The 21,416-nt window shown below is 36.6% G+C and overlaps 2 protein-coding genes across 2 annotated transcripts in view; one reads left to right on the plus strand and one right to left on the minus strand.

Moving 5' to 3' along the window:
* The window catches only part of LOC135225177 (uncharacterized), a 132,773-nt gene that overhangs the window by 58,215 nt on the left and 53,142 nt on the right, over positions 1 to 21,416 (plus strand). The window lies entirely within an intron of this gene.
* LOC135225509 (anionic trypsin-like) lies at positions 17,714 to 18,770 on the minus strand. The gene has a single exon (XM_064264795.1). It carries the CDS (start codon positions 18,641 to 18,643, stop codon positions 17,729 to 17,731), a length of 915 nt encoding a protein of 304 aa, XP_064120865.1. The 5' UTR covers positions 18,644 to 18,770; the 3' UTR covers positions 17,714 to 17,728.

The following is a 21,416-nucleotide window of genomic DNA, read 5'->3' on the forward strand; positions in this document are numbered from 1 at the left end:
TTCCTTGTAAGGTCATTGGTATTATATAGTTTTTTTTTTAACTTTTTATTATTATTATTATTTTTTTTGTATAATTACGAATGTGGACTCAAAAGTCTGGTTTCACCCTTTCCTTTATGTTGCTTTTGAGAGCTCAATGATACAGCTGTTTACATCGCTTTTGCGCCTGTGCATCTGTTGGCATAGCTTTGTTGCCTGTGCATCTGTTTACATTGCTTTGGCGCATGTGCATCTGTTGGCATCACTTTAGCGCCTGTGCACCTGTTTACATTCCTTTGGTGCCTGTGCATTTGTTTACTGTGCTTTGGTGCCTGTGCATCTGTTTACATCGCTTTCGCACCTGTGCATCTGTTGACATAACTTCGTCACCTGTGCATCTGTTTTCTTTGCTTGAGCACTTGTGCATCTGTTTATATTGCTCTGGTGTCTGTACATCTGTTTATAATGCTTTGACACTTGTGTACCTGTTGACATCGCTTTGGCACCTGTCCATCTGGTGATATTGTTTTATCGCCTGTGCATCTGTTTACATCACTCTGGTGCTTGTGCATCTGTTTATATCGCTTGGCGCCTGTGCGCCTCTGTTTACATCACCCTGGCGCTTGTGCATCTGTTTACATCGCTTCTGTAATGCGACATTTGTAATTTGGCCAGAATATCGCCACCTTTTCATCCGTGCTCTTCCAGCATCTCGTCACTGAAAACATTCCTCTTATAATCTTCTTCTTCTTCTTCTTCTTCTCGATTAAGCAGAAGACATTTCCAGCAGGTCTCGAATACGGTTACGGTCCAACCTGAGGAAGCGCCGTTCACACGATTAAGCTATAAATTCGTTACGATCAGTCGGACGAAAGCATGTCTCGTCGATGCCGAGCGCTCGTGACGCGAATAAAGAAGAAGAAAAAGGAGAAGAAGAAGAAGAAGAAGAAAAGAAAGAGAAGAAGACTCCCGTTATCATTGGTGAAAAAAATAAAAAAAGAACGAGGCTGAAGAGAACCGGATGCCTGTACAAGAATTATGGATGTATCGGAAGAATGCACAGTTAGGAATTTGACATTTTTGCTTTTTGTATCTTGCATTTGAGGTTCAGCGAGTCTCTAATAATCTTTTAATTCTTTTCTACAAAGGGTGTCATTTAAACTCAGGAATATAATACCTAATTTCGCTTTATTTTCTTCCTAGTAAATAGTTTTTCTTTGCTTTAACCTGTTTTTCATTTTCATAAAAGGTGTGATTTAAACCTTTTAATTGATATTTAATATTGTAAAAAAATTTTCTCAAGGATAAATTTTTTTCACTGAATTTTATTAATTTTTCAGTGAATAAAACTGAATCGTTATTTTGGTGTTTTTTAACGATACTACATTTATGATTTTATCTCCAGCAGAGAGAGAGGCTAACAAAGATTTTCTTCGTCAAATTTTGACGTAATGGATGTAACTTTCTTAAAACGTCATACACAGAGTTGTGATGCAAAGTATATCGTGCTCGTAGTTTGATACTATCGACTATCTCATGCAAGGTTGACTGCCTTCTGTATGCTGTCAGAAGGAGTATGCATGAAGACTTGCTATCTCCCACTTACGAATTGTTATTCTTTCTCCACGAGACTAATAAGTAATAAAAAAAATTCAAAATTTAAAAGAACAAATGGTTTTCATGTCATATTTAAAGAGTATTTATCGAAGTGAAGATATTTAGTATCGGCCCATAAGATTATATATATATATATATATATATATATATATATATATATATATATATATATATATATATATATATATATATATATAAAGGTATAAGCCACAAAGGAAAGGTAAACACTGGAGTTCCAAACTATCGTGATTCAGTTATACATACTACATATATATATATTATATATATATATATATATATATATATATATGTAAATATATATATATATATATATATATATATATTATATATATATATATATATATATATATATATATATATATATATATATACTTTGTTCATATGAATAGGGTTCATGTTCTGAGTATAATAATGATATAGTAATAATAATACACAAAGATGTTATATATATATATATATATATATATATATATATATATATATATATATATATATATATATATATATATATATATATTAATTATTGATATTATATAAATTATTATATTATTATTATTATTATTATTATTATTATTATTATTATTATTATTATTATTAGTGCATTTGCTTTCTATCAGCAGAACTATTTTATTCTTATATGCTTCCGAGTATGTCTTATTGCAATTGACATACTCATAAAGCAAGGATATTTGTATAACATTCTGCCTGTGAAGATTTATATTGCTTTAAAGCAGTTTCTGCAAACGCACCTGATCTCATATTTGGGTCACTGCTGTTCTCCTTGAAAGATCAGATGTCTTTGTGTTCATAGGACTCGGAGAAGGTGGGAAAAAGTGGTTTAAAATGACGGTTCAAGTTTATTTGATTCATACAATAGGATGTAGGATACTCGTTCGTTCTAAGTTCCTGTTAGTTGCAGTGGGGGAAAATAAAGCAGTTTTGGAAATAGTTCGCAATGAAGGATTATATACATATATGTAGTATAGTGTGTATCTATAAATACATACATACATATATATATATATATATATATATATATATATATATATATATATATTATTCGAGCTACAAATGTCTTTTCATATCTAATTCGCTCTAGCTCGGAATTGATATATCTACATATATGTAAACCGAAGGGGAATTCTTTAGTTGATAATAATTTCGTCCCCTCATTGGATCAAACCACTGTCCAGCGGACAGTAACGAAATCAGGACGACATTTATATATATATATATATATATATATATATATATATATATATATATATATCATATTGGAGTATGGAGACGCGTTCTGTCTTTTATCCATTTATTTAGCACCGACGTTTCGTATCAACTTAATACATTTTCCAGGGTGAAATTGCGATTACACATCAATTGCGTATAAATAGTAAAAGATATACGCATTGCTTACCAACACCATGATTAAAAATCTTTTTAACAAATTAAGAATAAAAACAGAATAAAACACACAGAAACACAGAACAACAGTGAAAGGGCTAAGAGCGAATAGAGAGAAAATAATAACTTTAAACTACTATAAGTATCGCATTTTTTATTGCGGTGATGTGATATATATATATACTATATATATGATATATATATATATATAATATATTAATATATATATTATATATATACACATATATATAACGTATTTTTAAGGTCTTTCTTGTGCTCTCCTTCCTCCTAACACTTCTGAATTCTATGTTTTCACCAACGTGTCGTCCGTAATTCTTACCACAAGACTTAACTATCTGAAAGCTCCCTTAAACCATCATTTCACTTGCTCTAATCATTCTAACATCTTTGTGTATTATTATTATTATTAATATTATTATTATTATTATTATTATTGTTATTATTATTATATTCAGAAGATGAACCCTGTTCATTTGGAACAAGCCCACAGGAGCCACAGATTTGAAGTGCAAGCTTCCAAAGAATATGTTCATTTGGAAGAAGTAACAGGAGGTAAGGTGAAATGCAGAAAGACGAGATTACCTATTATTAAAAAAGGATAAATAGATTAATAGATAAATGCATAAAAATGTAAGCAAATTATTAAAATGCAAGGAGAATTGAACTTTTGAAGTTCCAGTTACACGACATCCAAAGGGAGACAGTTCCACAGTCCAATGGTGTGAGGAATAAAGGACCTCGGGAACTGATAAGTTCGAAAGCGGCCACACTCATTGAATATTTATGACTAGGTTCACATTCCTCTCATTCCCAGGCCTTCTTACGCCAATTCAGTAAGATTAAAAAGTTTTACTTTTCTTGTGTCCTGAATTATGATTATTTGTTGTGAGCCACCCGAGTTTCGTAAGAGAGGAATTTCACAACGAAGCTGAGGCATCCATCATTTACTGATTTGATTATTAGCTGAAAGATATTGAATGGTAATACCAGTGTTATTACTGAATGAGGCATTACAGCTCTGGGTATCGCAACAGCCTGATCAGTTCATTGATGGAAAAGAAATTATCCTGCCTCCATTCCACACCGAAGGACTGGACTTCCAAGGACTCATCGAGGACCCTGTGACTTCGCTGACCTTTTTTGGGGCGTACAGCAGCGTCCTAAGTCAGCTGGCCCCACTAATGGACTGAAGTCCTCACGGTGACGGAGGAACGCGGCCTTGGAGGTCACAGAACCGGACTATTTTAGGCTTACCCAGTCGTTCTGTTACCTGGAGTGTTGACGTTGGAAGATAACGCATAAATCACCTGCTTTATTTAATAGAGCTTACTAACATTTATTATTATTATTATTATTATTATTATTATTATTATTATTATTATTATTTTGGGTCAATCACAGTCCTCCAATTCGACTAGGTGGCATTTTTAGATCTCTTATTTTGTACTTTTTAATTTAGATAAACTACTTAATGTGAAATATTGTATCTAAATTGAAATATTTTTAAAGCTTTTTTTTAGGTTTCTTTTATTATGCTTTTTAAGGCAATTTTTGAAATAATTTTTGAAACAAAGAACCGCCAACTAAAAAGGAAAAACTAAAAAAATACTGTGAAAAAATTGTATATGATTTTAAAACATTTTTATGTTACATTACAGATGTAAGGCAGTCAAGAGACTTTTTGGACGTCTGTCCGTCGCTTAAAGGAGTGTTTAAATACCCTACATTTTAGCATATCTATTTCAATACTGAATGCAATGGGGATTAGTTATTAGATGTCACTTGAGAGTGATTTATGGCGTCTTCCAGAATTCTGCTGCCAAACTTGGCACCAAATCTGACCATTTCCTGTTACAAGAATAATATACACTGGGTAAACATGCTGAGTAAATAATTGGCCTGTTGGATCCTCCTGTTTCACCAGTTTAAGTAATAATAATAATAATAATAATAATAATAATAATAATAATAATAATAATAATAATAATAATAATAATAATAGTCAAACATAGATGCAGCGTAAAGTTACGAGAATAGTTCAGCTACAGTTTCAGATTTTCGAACAGGGTAATAGACCGTTACTATGAAATTCAGGGCCTCTGTAACACGGTTTTTTGGATTTTGCTCCTTATCAAAGCATCGGATGTAGCTGAAAGTTGACATATGTATACTTTACAACTACACACAAATTTTGTCAGCATTATCAATAACCTAAACCCGATAGTTTTAATTTTTATAGAGTAAAAATGATCTAGCCGACGCCATGGCCAATGATTGCGAGCCAAGAGTCGAAAAACATTCATTACGTAAGCAAGGTAAACATTGTTTTATGAAATGTTGCCCCGCCCATCCACCAGACAGAAAACCATTCACCTTATTCCATCGGCTCTGAAACCCATAGTAGTCAAGAATGGCTAACAGGATTTGGAATTGTCCCCGTGGTTGCAAAACTGCATTTGTCTTACGACTTGTAACTTTATAGTCAAGAGAAAGCCCGTGGCCATACTTACTATAGCCTGAATAGGTAATTATTCAGTTTCTAGTTTAAATCCAATGTTTATGGTCTGATTTGTATTTAGCGTAACGTGATTATAATACTTGTAATGTCATTCAGGATTTTGAACATTTCCATTAACTATTCACTATGCCACCAAGAGAGAGAGAAAGAGAGATTGTATGTAAACAATCTTTATATAACAATTTTTGTTAAAATAAGATTTTTATCTAAAGTAAATACAAGCTTATGTGTGCTAAAATCTCCAGCAGACCAACGGATCATCCGATATAATTTTTTTTCTTCTTCTTTAGTCTGTACGACCATATTGGATATAAAGACTTTATGAATGGCGGAACGATACATAGATGTGGGTGGGGTATCTGTGCTAGCGTAGTAAGACTACTGTAGCAGTAGTGCCGCAAAATTAGTAATAGTAGCAATATACATGAATTAAACGTTTGGGCCAACTGCTGGGATCCTTGAGGATCATTTAGCACTTCTTACAACTACTCGAGAAATGAGTTTTTATAGCCAGAATTTAGATTTTCTAATACAACAATGTCCATGATAGCCTTCAGTGTTATCCAGAATTACAACGAGGCCAAAGTGGGTGGAGCCTCATGAAGTCATCATTCTGACGATAATTATTGGTGAAGGTTTAAAGCCAAAATACGGTACCGGCTTTTTTTTTATCATTATTATTTTTTTTTAGTAAATAGGTAGATAGCCGGTAAATAAAAATTACTTGACATTGGATACAGCAGTTATCAAATCAAGCTTGTCTACTATGTCTTTGAAAATTACCAACTATTCCCTACATCTTGTCAATCTGATTGTGACCTATAAAGTAGATTATACTTTCTGAGGACACTTATTTTGGGAGTTAGACTAATAATCGAAGTGTTTTTGTAATTATTAACATATTTTGTTGGTTTGTTCATTATGACAATTTTCAGTGGAGAGGATTCAGAGTTCATAAAGGTGTATTGCTTTGCTTGTATTTAAATTTTTATGTCATTGTTGCCAGAGGTATAGCCTTCGTTACGTATAGCCAATCATCCATCGAGAAAGAGGGAAGAAATGCTGTCATAAGTTACGTAACGAGTGCGTTCGAAACCTTATCTCTGAGTAAGTTGGCCCGTCATCAAAAAAAGTCACTTTTACATTTTAAGTACCAAATTTATTCAACCTACGTAATGCAGAATACAGTCAAAATTTATGTGTAGATATAATGTGTATTCTGAATAAGCGTTATATCTACGAAATGCATAGATAAAAAGTTATTGCCAAAAAACCGTGTTACAGAAGCCCTGAATCTCATAGTAGTAAACACCCACATGTACTCTAAGGGCAAACAGAGGAATGCTTATGGACAAGGTGGCTTGATTTATTCTGTGTGTATGGTAGTGTGTATGTTAGAATGTATATGTATTATATATATATATATATATATATATATATATATATATGTGTGTGTGTGTGTGTGTGTGTGTGTGTGTGTGTGTGTGTGTGTGTGTGTGTATGACTGAATCACGAAAATATCGAACGTGATGAATATTTAAAGACAAAATCCACGAAGGAAAGTGAAACAACGAAGTACCGCTGCGAGGTCTTTCCGGTAAATGTTAGACAACATAAGCTATTTTTCAATGATGAAATCACTTTATGATATTATACGGTAGTCAGAACACATATTTTTTATATCACAAACATAAAAAACCAGATGTTTTGAAACAATAAAATTGCCAGTAGAACCCTGACAGGTAAATGTATAAATCTATTTAGTCTTGGTGCATAAATTCTGTACAAGATTATTGGTGACAGCTAAATGCAGAATGGAAGCGTGTCGATGCACTGAGAGTGCATTGCATTTCTGAGTTATGCACAGACATCAAGACTGGAGTAATTTGAAAGTCATTACAGTAATTGCTGGCGTTGTCACGAGTAATTGAGCAAAACGCGACTTTTCTCTTTCACTCTCTCGTCATGCTGTTTTTTTAAGAGTGTTAATTTCTTTTTTATTTTTGTTTCACATCAGGGAGGTAAGAACATTTCAAACGCTTTTAGCTTAGAGTTGAATAATTTTAAATATGCATTTCAAATTGTTTTTAGCAAACACCCAGATGTAATTCAAAGGGAAACCATAGTGAATTTAGATGAAGTTTTCATTTTCTTTGAATGATTGTTTTTGCATAAATCATTTTTTTTTGTTACGGAGATAACAATTGTAAGCGTTTATGACTTAAATCTTAGATTATGGAAAAAAATATGGATATGCATTGAAAATAGTTTCCAGTGTAAATCTTGGATTTTGGAGATATATTTGATATTCATTGAAAATTACTTTCAGTGTGTTCAGTTTGAAAACATTCATAAAGTATCTATAGGGAAGCAGAAATGACCTTATATCTGTATTATTTCAAGCCAATTTGTTTTGTTACTTCTTTGAATAATTGGTTTTGCATGAATTAAGTTTCCAGTCTAATCATAATTGATAATAAACTCAAATAATAAATGGAGTTTCAACTTTGATAATCTCGAATAATAAATAATAATCAACTCTGATAAGAAATTATGTTTCAACTCTAATAATCTCTAATAATAAATTGTTTCAACTGTAATAATATCTAATAATAAATTGTTTCAAATATAATCTCTGGTAATTGTTTCAACTCTAATGATCTCTAATAATAAACAATAATAAACTAAGTTTCAACTCTAATAATCTCTAATAATAAATTGTTTCAACTCTAATGATCTCTAATAATAAATTATTTCAACTCTAATAAATTCTAATAATAAATTGTTTCAACTCTCATAATCTCTGGTAATTGTTTCAACTCTAATGATCTCTAATAATAAACAATAATAAACTAAGTTTCAACTCTTGCAATAATCTTAACTGTGGCTTTGCGGGGCTGCATATTTGTTTGTGCCTGTTGGTGAACCTCCCCCGAATGTATGAGGAAGACTCACTCACAAGGGTCATAATGAGGGGCTGAGGTTCGACGAACCTTGAGTGGTTCAGAGGTTGTGCTCTCTCTCTCTCTCTCTCTCTCTCTCTCTCTCTCTCTCTCTCTCTCATTTGCATTTTCTACTTCGGAACTGTTGAATTCCCTGCTATGGAACATAATTATTTTCTTCTCTCTCTCTCTCTCTCTCTCTCTCTCTCTCTCTCTCTCTCTCTCTCTCTCTCTCTCTCTCTCTCTCCTACTTTCGGAATGTTGAATTCCATGCTATGAAACAATTATTTCTCTCTCTCTCTCTCTCTCTCTCATTTCCATTTTCTGCTTTCAACCTGTTCAGTCCCATGCTATGATGCATTTCTCTCTCTCTCTCTCTCTCTCTCTCTCTCTCTCTCTCTCTCTCTCTCCCCTTGTTTATCATTCTAATTTGCACCGCCACGAAGTGTCATCTCCTCCCGTGAGAACAGGTAGAGTACCGTGTTCCCCTCATCCCCATTCGTATAATGGCTCCCCATTCCATTGTAATGACACCGTAAAACACCTGCATCCACTACTTTAATGTCTTAAGTATGGGAACACTGCGACCAGATTTCCATACCGGTCGAGGCTGTGGTAAATGACATTAGGCATTGCCCTCCTCCTACTGTTAGTGTTAAAGGTGCGTTCACACCACAGTATAACATGTCATCAACACAAGTCAGCAACTTATCTCATACATGTTGCAAACAGGTTGATATCACGGATCTCATACATGTCGCAAACAGGTTGAAAACACGTCAACGACATTCGGTGACTTCTATATTCTACTGTTAGGGTGCGTTCACACCACAGTATAACATGTCATCAACACAAGTCAGCAACTTATCTCATACATGTTGCAAACAGGTTGAAATCACGGATCTCATACATGTCACAAACAGGTTGAAAACACGTCAACGACCGTTGGTGACTTCTATATTCAACGTGTATGTGATATGCGTGAGATAAATCGCCGACTGATGTTGATGACATCATTACTGTAAAACCATGTTATCAACAAGTCGGCAACTTATCTCGTACATGTCACGGACAAGTTGAAAACAAGTCAGCGACTGTCATCTACTTGTATTCAATCTGTTTGTGATATGTATATGAGGTAGGTTGCCGATTTATATCGATGACATGTTTGACTGTAAAACATTTCATTAACATAAGCCGGCAACTTTTCTCATATATGTCACATACAAGTTTGGAACAAGTGTTCAACTTGTTTTGTGATATGCATGAGATAAGTTGACAAATTATCTTGATGATATTTTTCCCTGTGGTGCGGGCGAACCGTTACGTGTTTCATGGTGGGCCTCGTGCCCGTGAAGGCGATGGTGGCTCATCAGTCGGTGCCTTTGAAGTCTCTCCGTTATGGAAGGTGCCGTGTTGAGGTACAGTGTGGCTCTGCAAAAATTTGCTCTCATCATTTTTCCATTTCTTTTTTTATTTTATTTACTTTATTTTTTTTACACATCTTTTTTTTTTTTATATAACGCGACGGGCTGCCTAAGATCAAAGCCCCCGTGCTGGCTATAAGGACGATAAGCTTTAGAACTGCAGAAATTATCATGGAGCTTTAGGTAGACGCCATGTTTATTATTATTATTATTATTATTATTATTATTATTATTATTATTATTATTATTATTATTATTATTATTATTTAGAAAGTGAACCGTATTCATATGAAACAAACCCAGAGGAGCCACTGACTTGAAATTCAAGCTTCCAATGAATATTATAGTGTTCATCAGAAAGGACAGAAGGTAATGAGTAATGCAGAAAGAGGAGATCATTTATTAGAGAAAAAGATACATAAATAAATAAATAAAAATTGAAGTAGAATATTAAATTACAAGGAGAATTGCGTGGCTCTATGAGAGTTTCGCTGTAGATTTTTATTAATTCACTTTCTTTAGAACTGGAAAGGTTTTATGCGATGTCGATCACGTGACCTGTTAACAGTTAACATAATGCTCTCTCTCTCTCTCTCTCTCTCTCTCTCTCTCTTCTTCTCTCTTCTCTTTCTGTCGTCTCTCTCTTGTCTCTCAAATTCTCTCTCTCTCTCTCAAATTGAACAATTGTTTTTCCTTCTCTCTGAGCTAACCAAAATGTTATATCTCTCTTCCTCTAAGTAACATTGCTGCTAAGTAACAAAGTTGTTTCTTTCCTACGAGTAGCATAATGATGTTTCTCTCGCCAAGTAACATATTGCTGTTTCTTTCCCTCTCCCTGAGTAAGTGGTGTTTCTCTCTCTCTGAGTAACATAATGCTGTTTCTCTCAGAGTAACATAAGTTGTTTCTTTCTCTCTCTCTCTCTGAGTAACGAAATGTTGTTTTATCTCACTCTGAGTCACAATTGTTCTCTCTCTCTCTCTCTCTCTCTCTCTCTCTCTCTCTCTCTGAGTGACGTAATGTTGTTTCTCTCTCTACGAGTGTGACGCTTCAATAGGCGTCTTCGTCTTTCCATAGAGGTTAATCCGCAGTGACGTGAAGGTCGAAGGTTAAAGGTGAAGGTCACCTCTTATGCTTTCACTTTTTCCAAACCATAGAGAGGAACTGATGCCATAGTCGTGAGGCGGCTTTTAAAACTGTTAGGGATTAAATGGCTCAGGAAGATTCTCTCTCTCTCTCTCTCTCTCTCTCTCTCTCTCTCTCTCTCTCTCTCTCTCTCAGGTAGTCCATGGAAATACTGTTTCACGAATGATTTCACAAATATGTTTCTTTTGGATGAAAATTCTCTCTCTCTCTTTCTCTCTCTCTCTCTCTCTCTCTCAGAAATCAAAGGATTTCAAGTATCAGTTTTAACAAGAGTGGACAAACGTCATTCTCTCTCTCTCTCTCTCTCTCTCTCTCTAGAAATCAAAGGATTTCAAGTGTCAGTTTTAACAAGAGTGGACAAACGTCATTCTCTCTCTCTGTCGCTCTCTCTAAGAATGCAAAGAATTTCAGGTACCAATTTTAACTAAAAATGGAAATTATCCTGATAATTTTTATCAGATTATGGACTCAAAATATGAGAGTAACAAAGCGTATAATAATCTTCCAGTGCTTACATACATACGTATATACATATATACATACATAAATCCATACATAAATACATACACAATACAGACATACATACATACTAAACTCTACTGAACATTAGTATGCAAGTGATATCAATTGTCCTCATCGGTAATTGTCGTAGATGTAATACATTTCTAATAAATGAGAGCAGTGACTTGCTTACCTCGACAGTTTGTGCGATTTGAAATAAAAGATCAAAATCGTCGTTATCGTCTTCAATCTAGTATATGAACATGAGTTATTTCATAGAGTAGAACATACATAACAAACATTTATAGTCAATTTTTTTAAGCTGACGGTAAAAATGGACATCCAAGATCATTGTGACGGATGGTGGGAGGCCGAGCAGCATGAGCGGCCAATCAGGATTAACGTAATGATATCGCATGTGGATATTTACCGTCATCTACGCAAAGAAATGTTATATTAATAAACTTATCTTGACGTGGTTTGGAAGTCACTTAAAGCCGTTGGTCCCGTTGCTGAATAACCACTGGTTCCATGCAACGTAAAAACACCATACAAACAAACAATTAATAAAGTTAGCATATTGCTTACTTATTCACTAGTTTATTACTAATACTTAGCAAAGAATTCAGAAATAATAATTTGCAAATTGAATAACATATAAGAACTTGGGTGTGGTTTTCATTTTTTGTTATTCGAAATTTAATCCGGACATTGCTAACTAAATGTAAGAAAAATCTTGTGTTTTAAATACAAACTTACCTTTATAACCTGAAGGTGTATTGAAAGTGAGCCTGAAGGTGTTTTCAAAGTTCCTAAAGAAATCTTTCTTCTATTTAGTGATGGTGAACAAAGGTAGATTCTCCTTCAACACCTCGAAATCTGCCAAGCTGGAGAGAGAGAGAGAGAGAGAGAGAGAGAGAGAGAGAGAGAGAGAGAGAGAGAGAGAGAGAGAGAGAGAGAGAGATAGGTGAAAATAAAAATGATTTATGGCATGGAATTAAACAGATCAAAAGCAGAAAAGGCAAATGAGAGAGAGAGAGGGGGGGCGGAATAAAAAGTGATTTACGGCATGGAATTAAACAGGTCGAAAGCAGAAAAAGCAAATGAGAGAGAGAGAGAGAGAGAGAGAGAGAGAGAGAGAGAGAGAGAGAGAGAGAGAGAGCCGGTTCACTGGTCATATTGTCGATAAACAGGAAAGTAACACAATGAGGTTTTTAAGATACGGCACGGTGGCCACAAGTGGCCATTCAGACACTTTTCTGAACCATGACGAAAGAAATCTTGGAGAGAGAGAGAGAGAGAGAGAGAGAGAGAGAGAGAGAGAGAGGAATATCTATAGAATTGTTTTTTCTCGCTAGCGACCAATTTTATATTACTGTATGGGGTAGTATAAATGATGCGGCCTAGTTTACTGACGAGAGAGAGAGAGAGAGAGACAAAGCATCTAATCTCGCTGGTAACCAAATACCAAAATGATGTGAGTTACTATACAGTTACTGCTTAATAGTTTCTGCTTAATAGTTTCCTGGAAGACTATTTCCCCTTTTCTCTCTTTAACAGCGATGAGGAACCATCACTTTGCTTAATATCTTTGTTTATTGGGTCTATTTTTGGCTAAGAAACTCCACGGCGCAACGAATGAGCACAAAGCTGAAATCATAATCTGTATTTCGTTCACACACTCGTATTGTTGAAATTTATTACGTCACAGCCCTAGGCAAAGTTTTACCATCTAGGATTGTGAAGGATTTGCATTTACTGTCTTCTATCTATCTATCTATCTATCTATATTTGTGTGTATATATATATATATATATATATATATATATATATATATATATGCATATATATATAAAAGGAAAGCTTTTGTTTTAGATATTTTCAAGTGATTTTCGGTTTAATGAAGATATCATAATTGCGTCGGCTGCATTCAGTAGCTTTAGCATCGTGGTGTTATCGGTGTCATTACAATCCAGTTGGTTAGTTTCAATAAAACCGGACTTACGCCAGCACTAATCTTTGCCTTAAATGTATCAAAGGCTTAATGGCATTAGGATGGCAGGTGTGGACCTCAAGCTCAGGACCCTTTATACCAACCGAGACAGATGTACAACTCAGAGATTTGATATGATTATATTGAAATCGTCAAACAAAGATATTTTCGCTTACACCAAATTTTACCATATTAGAAATGAGTATGCATAGGGTAACAATAAGAATAAATTCTTATGATTGTTCATATATCAGCTGAAGTAGCGATATTAGTGCTCTCTCTCTCTCTCTCTCTCTCTCTCTCTCTCTCTCTCTCTCTCTCTCTCTCTCTCTCTCTCTCTATATATATATATATTATATATATATATAGTATATATATATATATATATATATATATATCACTTAAGTGGTTGCAATGTTATTAATTAGCTTACTACATAATTATAGCCCATAACTGATGTAAACATGGAATAACTGGACCAATTTCGCACCCCCCCTACACCCCCATAAGTCCTCCAGTTGAAACCGCCCCTTTGGTATTTCACTCAAAACAACAACGAAGGTTAAGGTCAAGGAGAAGAACATCACAGATTATAAGCGAGTTCTTACGCCACACCTGAAAGAAGAAGAAGAAGGAAAAAAAGTCAGGGTTCTAGAGGTAGTGATTCATCGATGTACGAACGCTCTGAGATTTTGTAAACCAAGGTCTAGAGAAATAGAAGCCCTATAGCTTATATATACTCTCTAGTCCTTGTTGTAAACTATAGGGGAATCCTCAGCTAATTCTCCGAGCGTGTCGTCAAGGAAACAAGAAGGGCGGAGTTTACTCTGCGAGGAAACTCCTCCTACTCTCTCATCAGGTGTTTTGGAAGTAATCATGTTTTAAGTGTTTTACGATTCCGTGTTCACCTGTAATTTTAGCGAAGATGTGGGGAATATACGCATGGAATTTGAAATATGAGACTTAGGTTTGATCCCAAGCGCTGGGACCTGTGATGTCATTCAGCGCTGAAAGGAAAACTGAGAGTAAAAGAGTTTTTAAAAGGCGTAACAGGAGGAAAACCTCAAAGCAGTTGCACCATGAAAGAACTGTTAGGAGAAGGCGGAAAGTAAGATGGTAGGAAGAGAATACGAACAGAGGTAGTGTAAAAGGGAATGAGTGGGGGGGGGGGGTTGCAGCTAGGGGCCGAAGGGATACTGCAAAGAACCTTAAGTAATGCCAACAGTGCACCGCGTGAGGTGCATTGATGGCACTTGCGTCGTTATAAATACGAATCTTCTTTAATTTTCATGCATACTCGTGTATATATGATGCACAAAACAATACGCACTCTTACTATTTTTGCGTAATTGTAGTAAAGATCCCAATGCTAACTGTGATGAATCTCTATTCATCTATTTTTAATGAAGTTTTACTGAACGTATTTTTGTAAGGGTGAATACGAATATCCTTCCATGCTCTCATATACGCTTTGTGTACGATACGCAAAACAATACGTTGCACTCATACTATTTTTGCGTAATTATATAACAAGAAACCCCAATTTCCGGCTCTTCCGGCAACTCGATATTCGGACTCCCCTCGGAATACAGGACTTCAGACCCGGACCTAACCATTTTAAGAGGATACAGTATAATACAGCTGATTTTTCAGAAGTAACCGGCTATATAATACAGTGGCAACTTGACCTTCGCATCATACCCTTGAACTTGTACATATACTGTATAATCAGTTGTGGTTACTCTTCGTAACCATTTCCGATTTGTCTTCGTCTGAACGCAGCTTTCCGTGTTCACACGATACTTGGGGCAAAATGAACGCACCCCATAATAGCGCGTGTCCTTGATCTCTCGAACCTTCTTCGCCACTTATGGTTGAGTTCGCTCGCTCTCTCTCTCTCTCTCTCTCTGATCGGTGTGAGTGAATGGAACTAAAACTGTAGAACAGATCGGTGTGAGTGAGTGGAAGTAAAAATGAAGAAAAATTTTAAATGAGTATGAGTAAATTATAGACTTATTTTGCAGTTGAGCTAAAGGAAATCTCTATATAATTATTTTTTAAGTATGCAAATTTTCTATGATTAATATTTTTTTTACTTTATCACAGAAATGACCTTAAAAGAGGAGCATAATATTTAGATTGTTACCTAGAATGCCATTAAAAAAAAATTTCACACGAGTGCTTCAGAGGGAAGGAACTTAATAACTATTCATAAAAATCATAATTTTTTAAGGCCCTCCTACCCGGTTTTTGATTAGTTATGTCTACTTATTTGAAAGTCTAATTTTCTGTATCTTTGTGGCTTCCTTATAAGGCTTGGCTTCAGTTGTAATTACAGACGGGTGATCCACCTATCAAAGTAGGAAAAATACCGCACTTCCAAGTAGCTTATAGTGTGGTAGCTACATCAACAGATTAATTTCTTTAATATTAAAAAAACTTTTATTTGTAAGTCGAATTTAGAGGGTAGGAATACTAAAAAAGTTGCCAAAAAGCTTAATACTCTTGCTTTTGTTTTTGAATGATTATAGTACTCCTGAACTTTGTTTTTGAATTTGGATTCGGATACAAAATTGAAGCCCAAGGCCAAACACTAGGACCTCTTAAGTCATTTAGCGCTGGAACGGAAATGATTGGTTGATTGATCATGGAATTTAGGGCATAGCCCAAGCTCTGGGACCTGCAAAGGTCATTCAGCGCTGGCTGGAACGGAAACGGACAGTATACGTAGAGCTCGCAAGGTATGACAGGAGGAAAACATCGCAGCTGCACTATGAATCAAATGTCAGGAGAGGCTGAATAGTAAGATAAAAGAGAATATGAAAGAAGGTACAGTAAACGATACGAAAGTGGTCGCAGCTAGGGGCCGAAGGCGCGCTGCAAAGAACCTTAAGTAATGCCTATAGTGCACCGCACGAGGTACACTGACGGCACTAGCCCCACTACGGGGCTGTTTTTAAATGCATTTAGAAGTATAAATGAACAATACACAAGTTTTAATACTCGCTGATAACCGATAAGATCATTACTATGCAGTTGCAATACATTGCCATTCGGCAGGAAAGTGCGCAGTATATTTACCTCTAGCTTGTTAAGAATGATGGTTTACGCGCTTCATTAAGGGCCATACGATTGATGATAATTCTAGGCAATATCTCCACACGGACTGCAAGGGACGTTCCCGCTAATACAACAGCCACAGGGGATTGGGACGTCAAATGTATTTCAGTGTTTAGAACTATCCCCTGGGGGTTAATTTCAGTCGACCCCTCAAAAATATCGTTAAGTTCTTAATAACCAACTTAAATACTAAAGAAAACTGTAATTTCCAAATAAATACCCGACGCGGAGTTGTTACCTAGATCTACCCGATGAATAATTCTTTCATGGTTTTGATAATTTTAATGTAATTAAAAAATTGGTTGGATATAGACTGAATGGATGGGTAAAGGGCCAATCTAAGTATTTAGTGTTTGAAAAACGAGGCATTTATATAGTCTGAGATTATTGCATAAAGATTGATCGTGTAATCAGTAGTTTGTTTAATACACAGGTGCCCTTTAATTAAAGTCTTTAACTACCCGAGTCTATTAACGGATTTACTTAGAATTTGTTAGCTTGTCTTACCTTGAAAGATAATGAAATTGCTCAACATTTCATGGTGCATGCCATTAGCCTCTCGCATGAATTTGACTAAGACACTTACGATTATTGTGCTTAGGGTCACAGTATGCACTTTTGACAAAAAGTACCGGACTCACAATGATTTTATTGCCTAGAGTCACCGGACCATTATATTTCTTAGGGTCAAAGTATATACTTTTGACAAAAAGTATCGGACTCCCAGTGATTTAATGGCCTTTCGTTAGAGTACAGAGTTTTTGCATATTATATTTACGGAGTTGTGAACATGCTCAGTGGGTTTTGATCACCGATATTCACTGGTCATGATCAGTCTAATTTTAGTGATGGTTGAATGTTCGACTGTAATGATCGTTGGTAAAGTATCGCAGTCATTATTCAATAAAACTGGCACAATGACAATGAAGACTTAAGTCATTTTTAAAGAACTTCACACTATAACAGGACCCTGTTTGAGTTGTCATAGAACATGAACATTTTAAAAGCAGGAATACGAAAAAGGCGAAGAAAATTCATAATTCTTTATTTTCCAAGAAACACTTCATGCAGCCAGTCGGTAAACCTATAGAGATTGGTATAAACTCCGGGAAAATTCGGGTTCCCGCAGCCCTTCCCAAAACTAATGACAGCCAGGGCTTGCCAGGACCCATCGCTGCCCACAGCCAACAAGGGCCCGCCGGAGTCTCCCAAGCAGGAGTCGAGGCTTCTCTCTAAGCTGCCGGCGCAGATCATATTCTCATTAAACAGATTTTCATACGAGGATGAACATTTCTCCATCTCGAGAACTTTTATTTCCACGTGATTAAGGACGGGGCTGAAGGACTCCTCCTCTTCGCTGGTCTTGCCCCAACCCACAGCCACTACAGGTTGTCCCACGGAAGCGTCCTTTTTGGGGAGGCACACGGGGGCCACGAGCAAGTCGAACTTGAAGGGCTGCGCCAGTTCGAGAACGGCCACGTCGGAGTCGAAAGCGCTCGTGTTGCCGAAGGACGGGTGGATGTTGATGGCCTTGACCGTAGCAACGATGACCTCCTCCTCGGCCTTGGTGGTGCCCGCAGCAATCCGCAGGTGCTGCGGCAAGTTGCTGAAGTAGCTGACGCAGTGCGCCGCTGTGATGACGTGGGACTCCGTCACGAGGAACCCGCCGCAGAAGTGCTGGCCCCACGCGAATCGCACGCTCACAATCCACGGCCACTGCATGCTTTCAGATTCGATGCCACCCACGATTCGAGATTGGGCGGCCAGCCCGCAGTTGGTGGGCAGTATCTCCGAGACATTGCTCCTTGGGCGGGCGGCTTCCGAGGCGTTGGTAGACTTCGGCGGGATAACTTCCGAGGTATTGGCTAATAAGCCTATTTCCAAGGCATTGCTTCTGTCAAAACGCTCTGTTATGGTGGCCGTTAGCAGGAGACAGCAGAAGAAATTTCTAGGGACCATGACAGAGGACAATGGGACACTGAGGAAAGTTTCCTCTTGAGAAATTCTCTCTCTCTCAAGACTTCCGCTAAGTGTTGTATGGAAAAAGAGCTGTTAGTCGTTGTTGACAAATTTGCTAGTTACATCTTTCTTTTTGTCATTTCTGCAAATTGTCGTAGATGTCAACAAATGAATGCATACCATTTACCACCTTTTAGCTAACCGTTATGAATATGAAATATGTGCGTTCACGTGTGCATGTAAATGTGTGTCGCAACTTGCAGTTGTTTACTGAGAACTTGCACTTGTGTATTGGAGGTCACACTTACATAAACTGATTTGTTCATCAACTATCTATAGCGTCTAGTTTATTCCGTTTGATTACATTCATAGCCTCTAACGCAGTCAAGTAGTGTCGGTCCCATTGAGGATACATTCAAAACACGTTGAGACTGAATGCAGAAATAGTAATTGATGTAACTGAACTTTAACTTCACGTTAAGGCATCTAATTTCCAAAGGTTTTAGTTTTAAAAGAACGCATGTGTCTTTTGTTTGTTTGTTTATATAACTTAGAAATTAATTACGTGATTTTTTCACGCCGAATGTAGAAATGTTAACAGATAAAACACAATGGTTTTTTAGTCATAATGCTGAAAATATCTAAATAATTGTCTCTATCCTACATTGACTTGTCACCTCACTTTATCAAAGAGAGAATCTAAACAAGTGCTCAGGTGTTTTTTTCCGATACCCATCCGCCAAGAGAAAGATGAATCAAGGTCTCTTGAGATGAATGACAGCGAAACGAATCCGTTAGGGCACTTGCCCTCGACGCAGCCTTAGGCAGTTGCTAATGCCCTATCGATGCCCTAGGGCTAAGACCCCATCAGTGCCCTAAGGCTTCTTAACGGTGCCTTGCAAATCACGTAAAAGCTATTCCATCCGCAGAGATGTTAATCAACTTGACCCAGGCGCTTTATCTTGTTTTTGTCAGGCGGTAGTTTGGTTATGTGCGTGCAGGTGATTCATTTGACCTTGGGCATCATGTGATAATTAGCTATGTCATACCCTCCTTCTGAACCACTTCTGAAGTTATTTCCGCATTCAGAGTGCTACAAATAGTTTGGATGGAAGATGAGTTCCTTTTCTCACATGAATTAGTTCTCAATAATTTCAGAAGCTTTTGACACTGGACAAAGGATGATAGGATTTCCGTAGCCACTGAAATAATTTTCTTTGGTTGTTTGATCTGAGATTTCAGCCAGTCAGCGCTTAAGACAGTCAAGAGATAGAGTATGAGAAGTTGGACAGCAAAGAAAGCAATAACTGGAGAGGCTGGACAGCAAGACTGAAGAAAGGAAGCGCGAATGGAAGTAAAGTAGAAGGCTAAAAAGTAGCCGCAGCTAGGTTAAGTATACTTTAGTTTACTGGATTAGATATATTTACGGGGTTAGGAACCAGTTAGTTACTTAGCAACGGGACTTACAGCTTATTGTGGGATCCGAAACACATTGTATCGAGAAATTGATTTCTAATCACCAGAAATAAATTCTTCTGGTTCCATGTTGGCAGAGCGGGGAAGCGAACTCTGACTACCAAATCGGTAGGCCGAAGCGATTGTGAACACCTTTCAGTAATGCCTACAGTGTACCAGGCTTTAAACTGGTGGGAACTTGACATTTGCGAGTGGATTGTCTTTATTACTTGTCGGTCAATTTTCCTCTGTCTTTAGGGAGTTCAGTCTTGAATCGGTGGTTTAATCTTGAATTGGGGAATTCAATCTTGAATTCTGGAGTTCAATCCTGAATATGGATGTTCAGACTTCAATTCGGGAATTCAATCTTGAATTCAAGAGTTCAGCCTTGAATTGGGGAGCACAGTCTTGAATTGGGGAATTCAGACTTGAATTGGGGAATTCAGACTTGAATTGGGGAATTCAGACTTGAATTGGGGAATTCATTCTTGAATTGGGGAATTCAGTCTTGAATTGGGGAATTCAGTCTTGAATTGGGAATTCAGTCTTGAATTGGGGAATTCAGCCTTGAATTGGGGAATTCAGTCTAAAATTGGGGAATTCAGACTTGAATTGGGGAATTCAGGCATGAATTGGGGAATTCAGCCTTGAATTGGGGAATTCAGTCTTGAATTGGGGAATTCAGTCTTGAATTGGGGAATTCAGTCTTGAATTGGGGAATTCAGACTTGAATTGGGGAATTCAGGCTTGAATTGGGGAATTCAGCCTTGAATTGGGGAATTCAGTCTTGAATTGGGGAATTCAGTCTTGAATTGGGGAATTCAGACTTGAATTGGGGAATTCAGACTTGAATTGGGGAATTCAGGCTTGAATTCGGGAGTTCACATTTGAATTTGGATGTTCAGAATTGAATTTGGGAGTTCAATCTTGAATTCGGAAGTTTAAACTTGAATGGGGTAGTTCAGTCTTGAATTGGAGAATTCAGGTTTGAATTCGGGAATTCAATCTCGAATTCGGGAGATCAGACTTCAATTCGAGATTTGTGTTGAATTCGAAAGTTCAGTCTTGAGTACCGGAATTCAAACTCAAAATTTTAGAGTTCAGTCTTGAATTCGTGAGTTCAGTTCTGAATTCGGGAGTTTAAGTCTTGAACGCATAACGTCAGCATTTGTCTGTTGAAAACTTGAACAGCTTAAGCGTTATTCAATTTTGTCACACTTGGATCAAATATGCCCTTGTTAGATTTATCAGATGTTGTGTTACATCTCTCTCTCTCTCTCTCTCTCTCTCTCTCTCTCTCTCTCTCTCCGTAAGAATG

This window comes from Macrobrachium nipponense, chromosome 13, assembly GCF_015104395.2.
Source record: "Macrobrachium nipponense isolate FS-2020 chromosome 13, ASM1510439v2, whole genome shotgun sequence".
Classification (NCBI taxonomy): Eukaryota; Metazoa; Arthropoda; class Malacostraca; order Decapoda; family Palaemonidae; genus Macrobrachium; species Macrobrachium nipponense.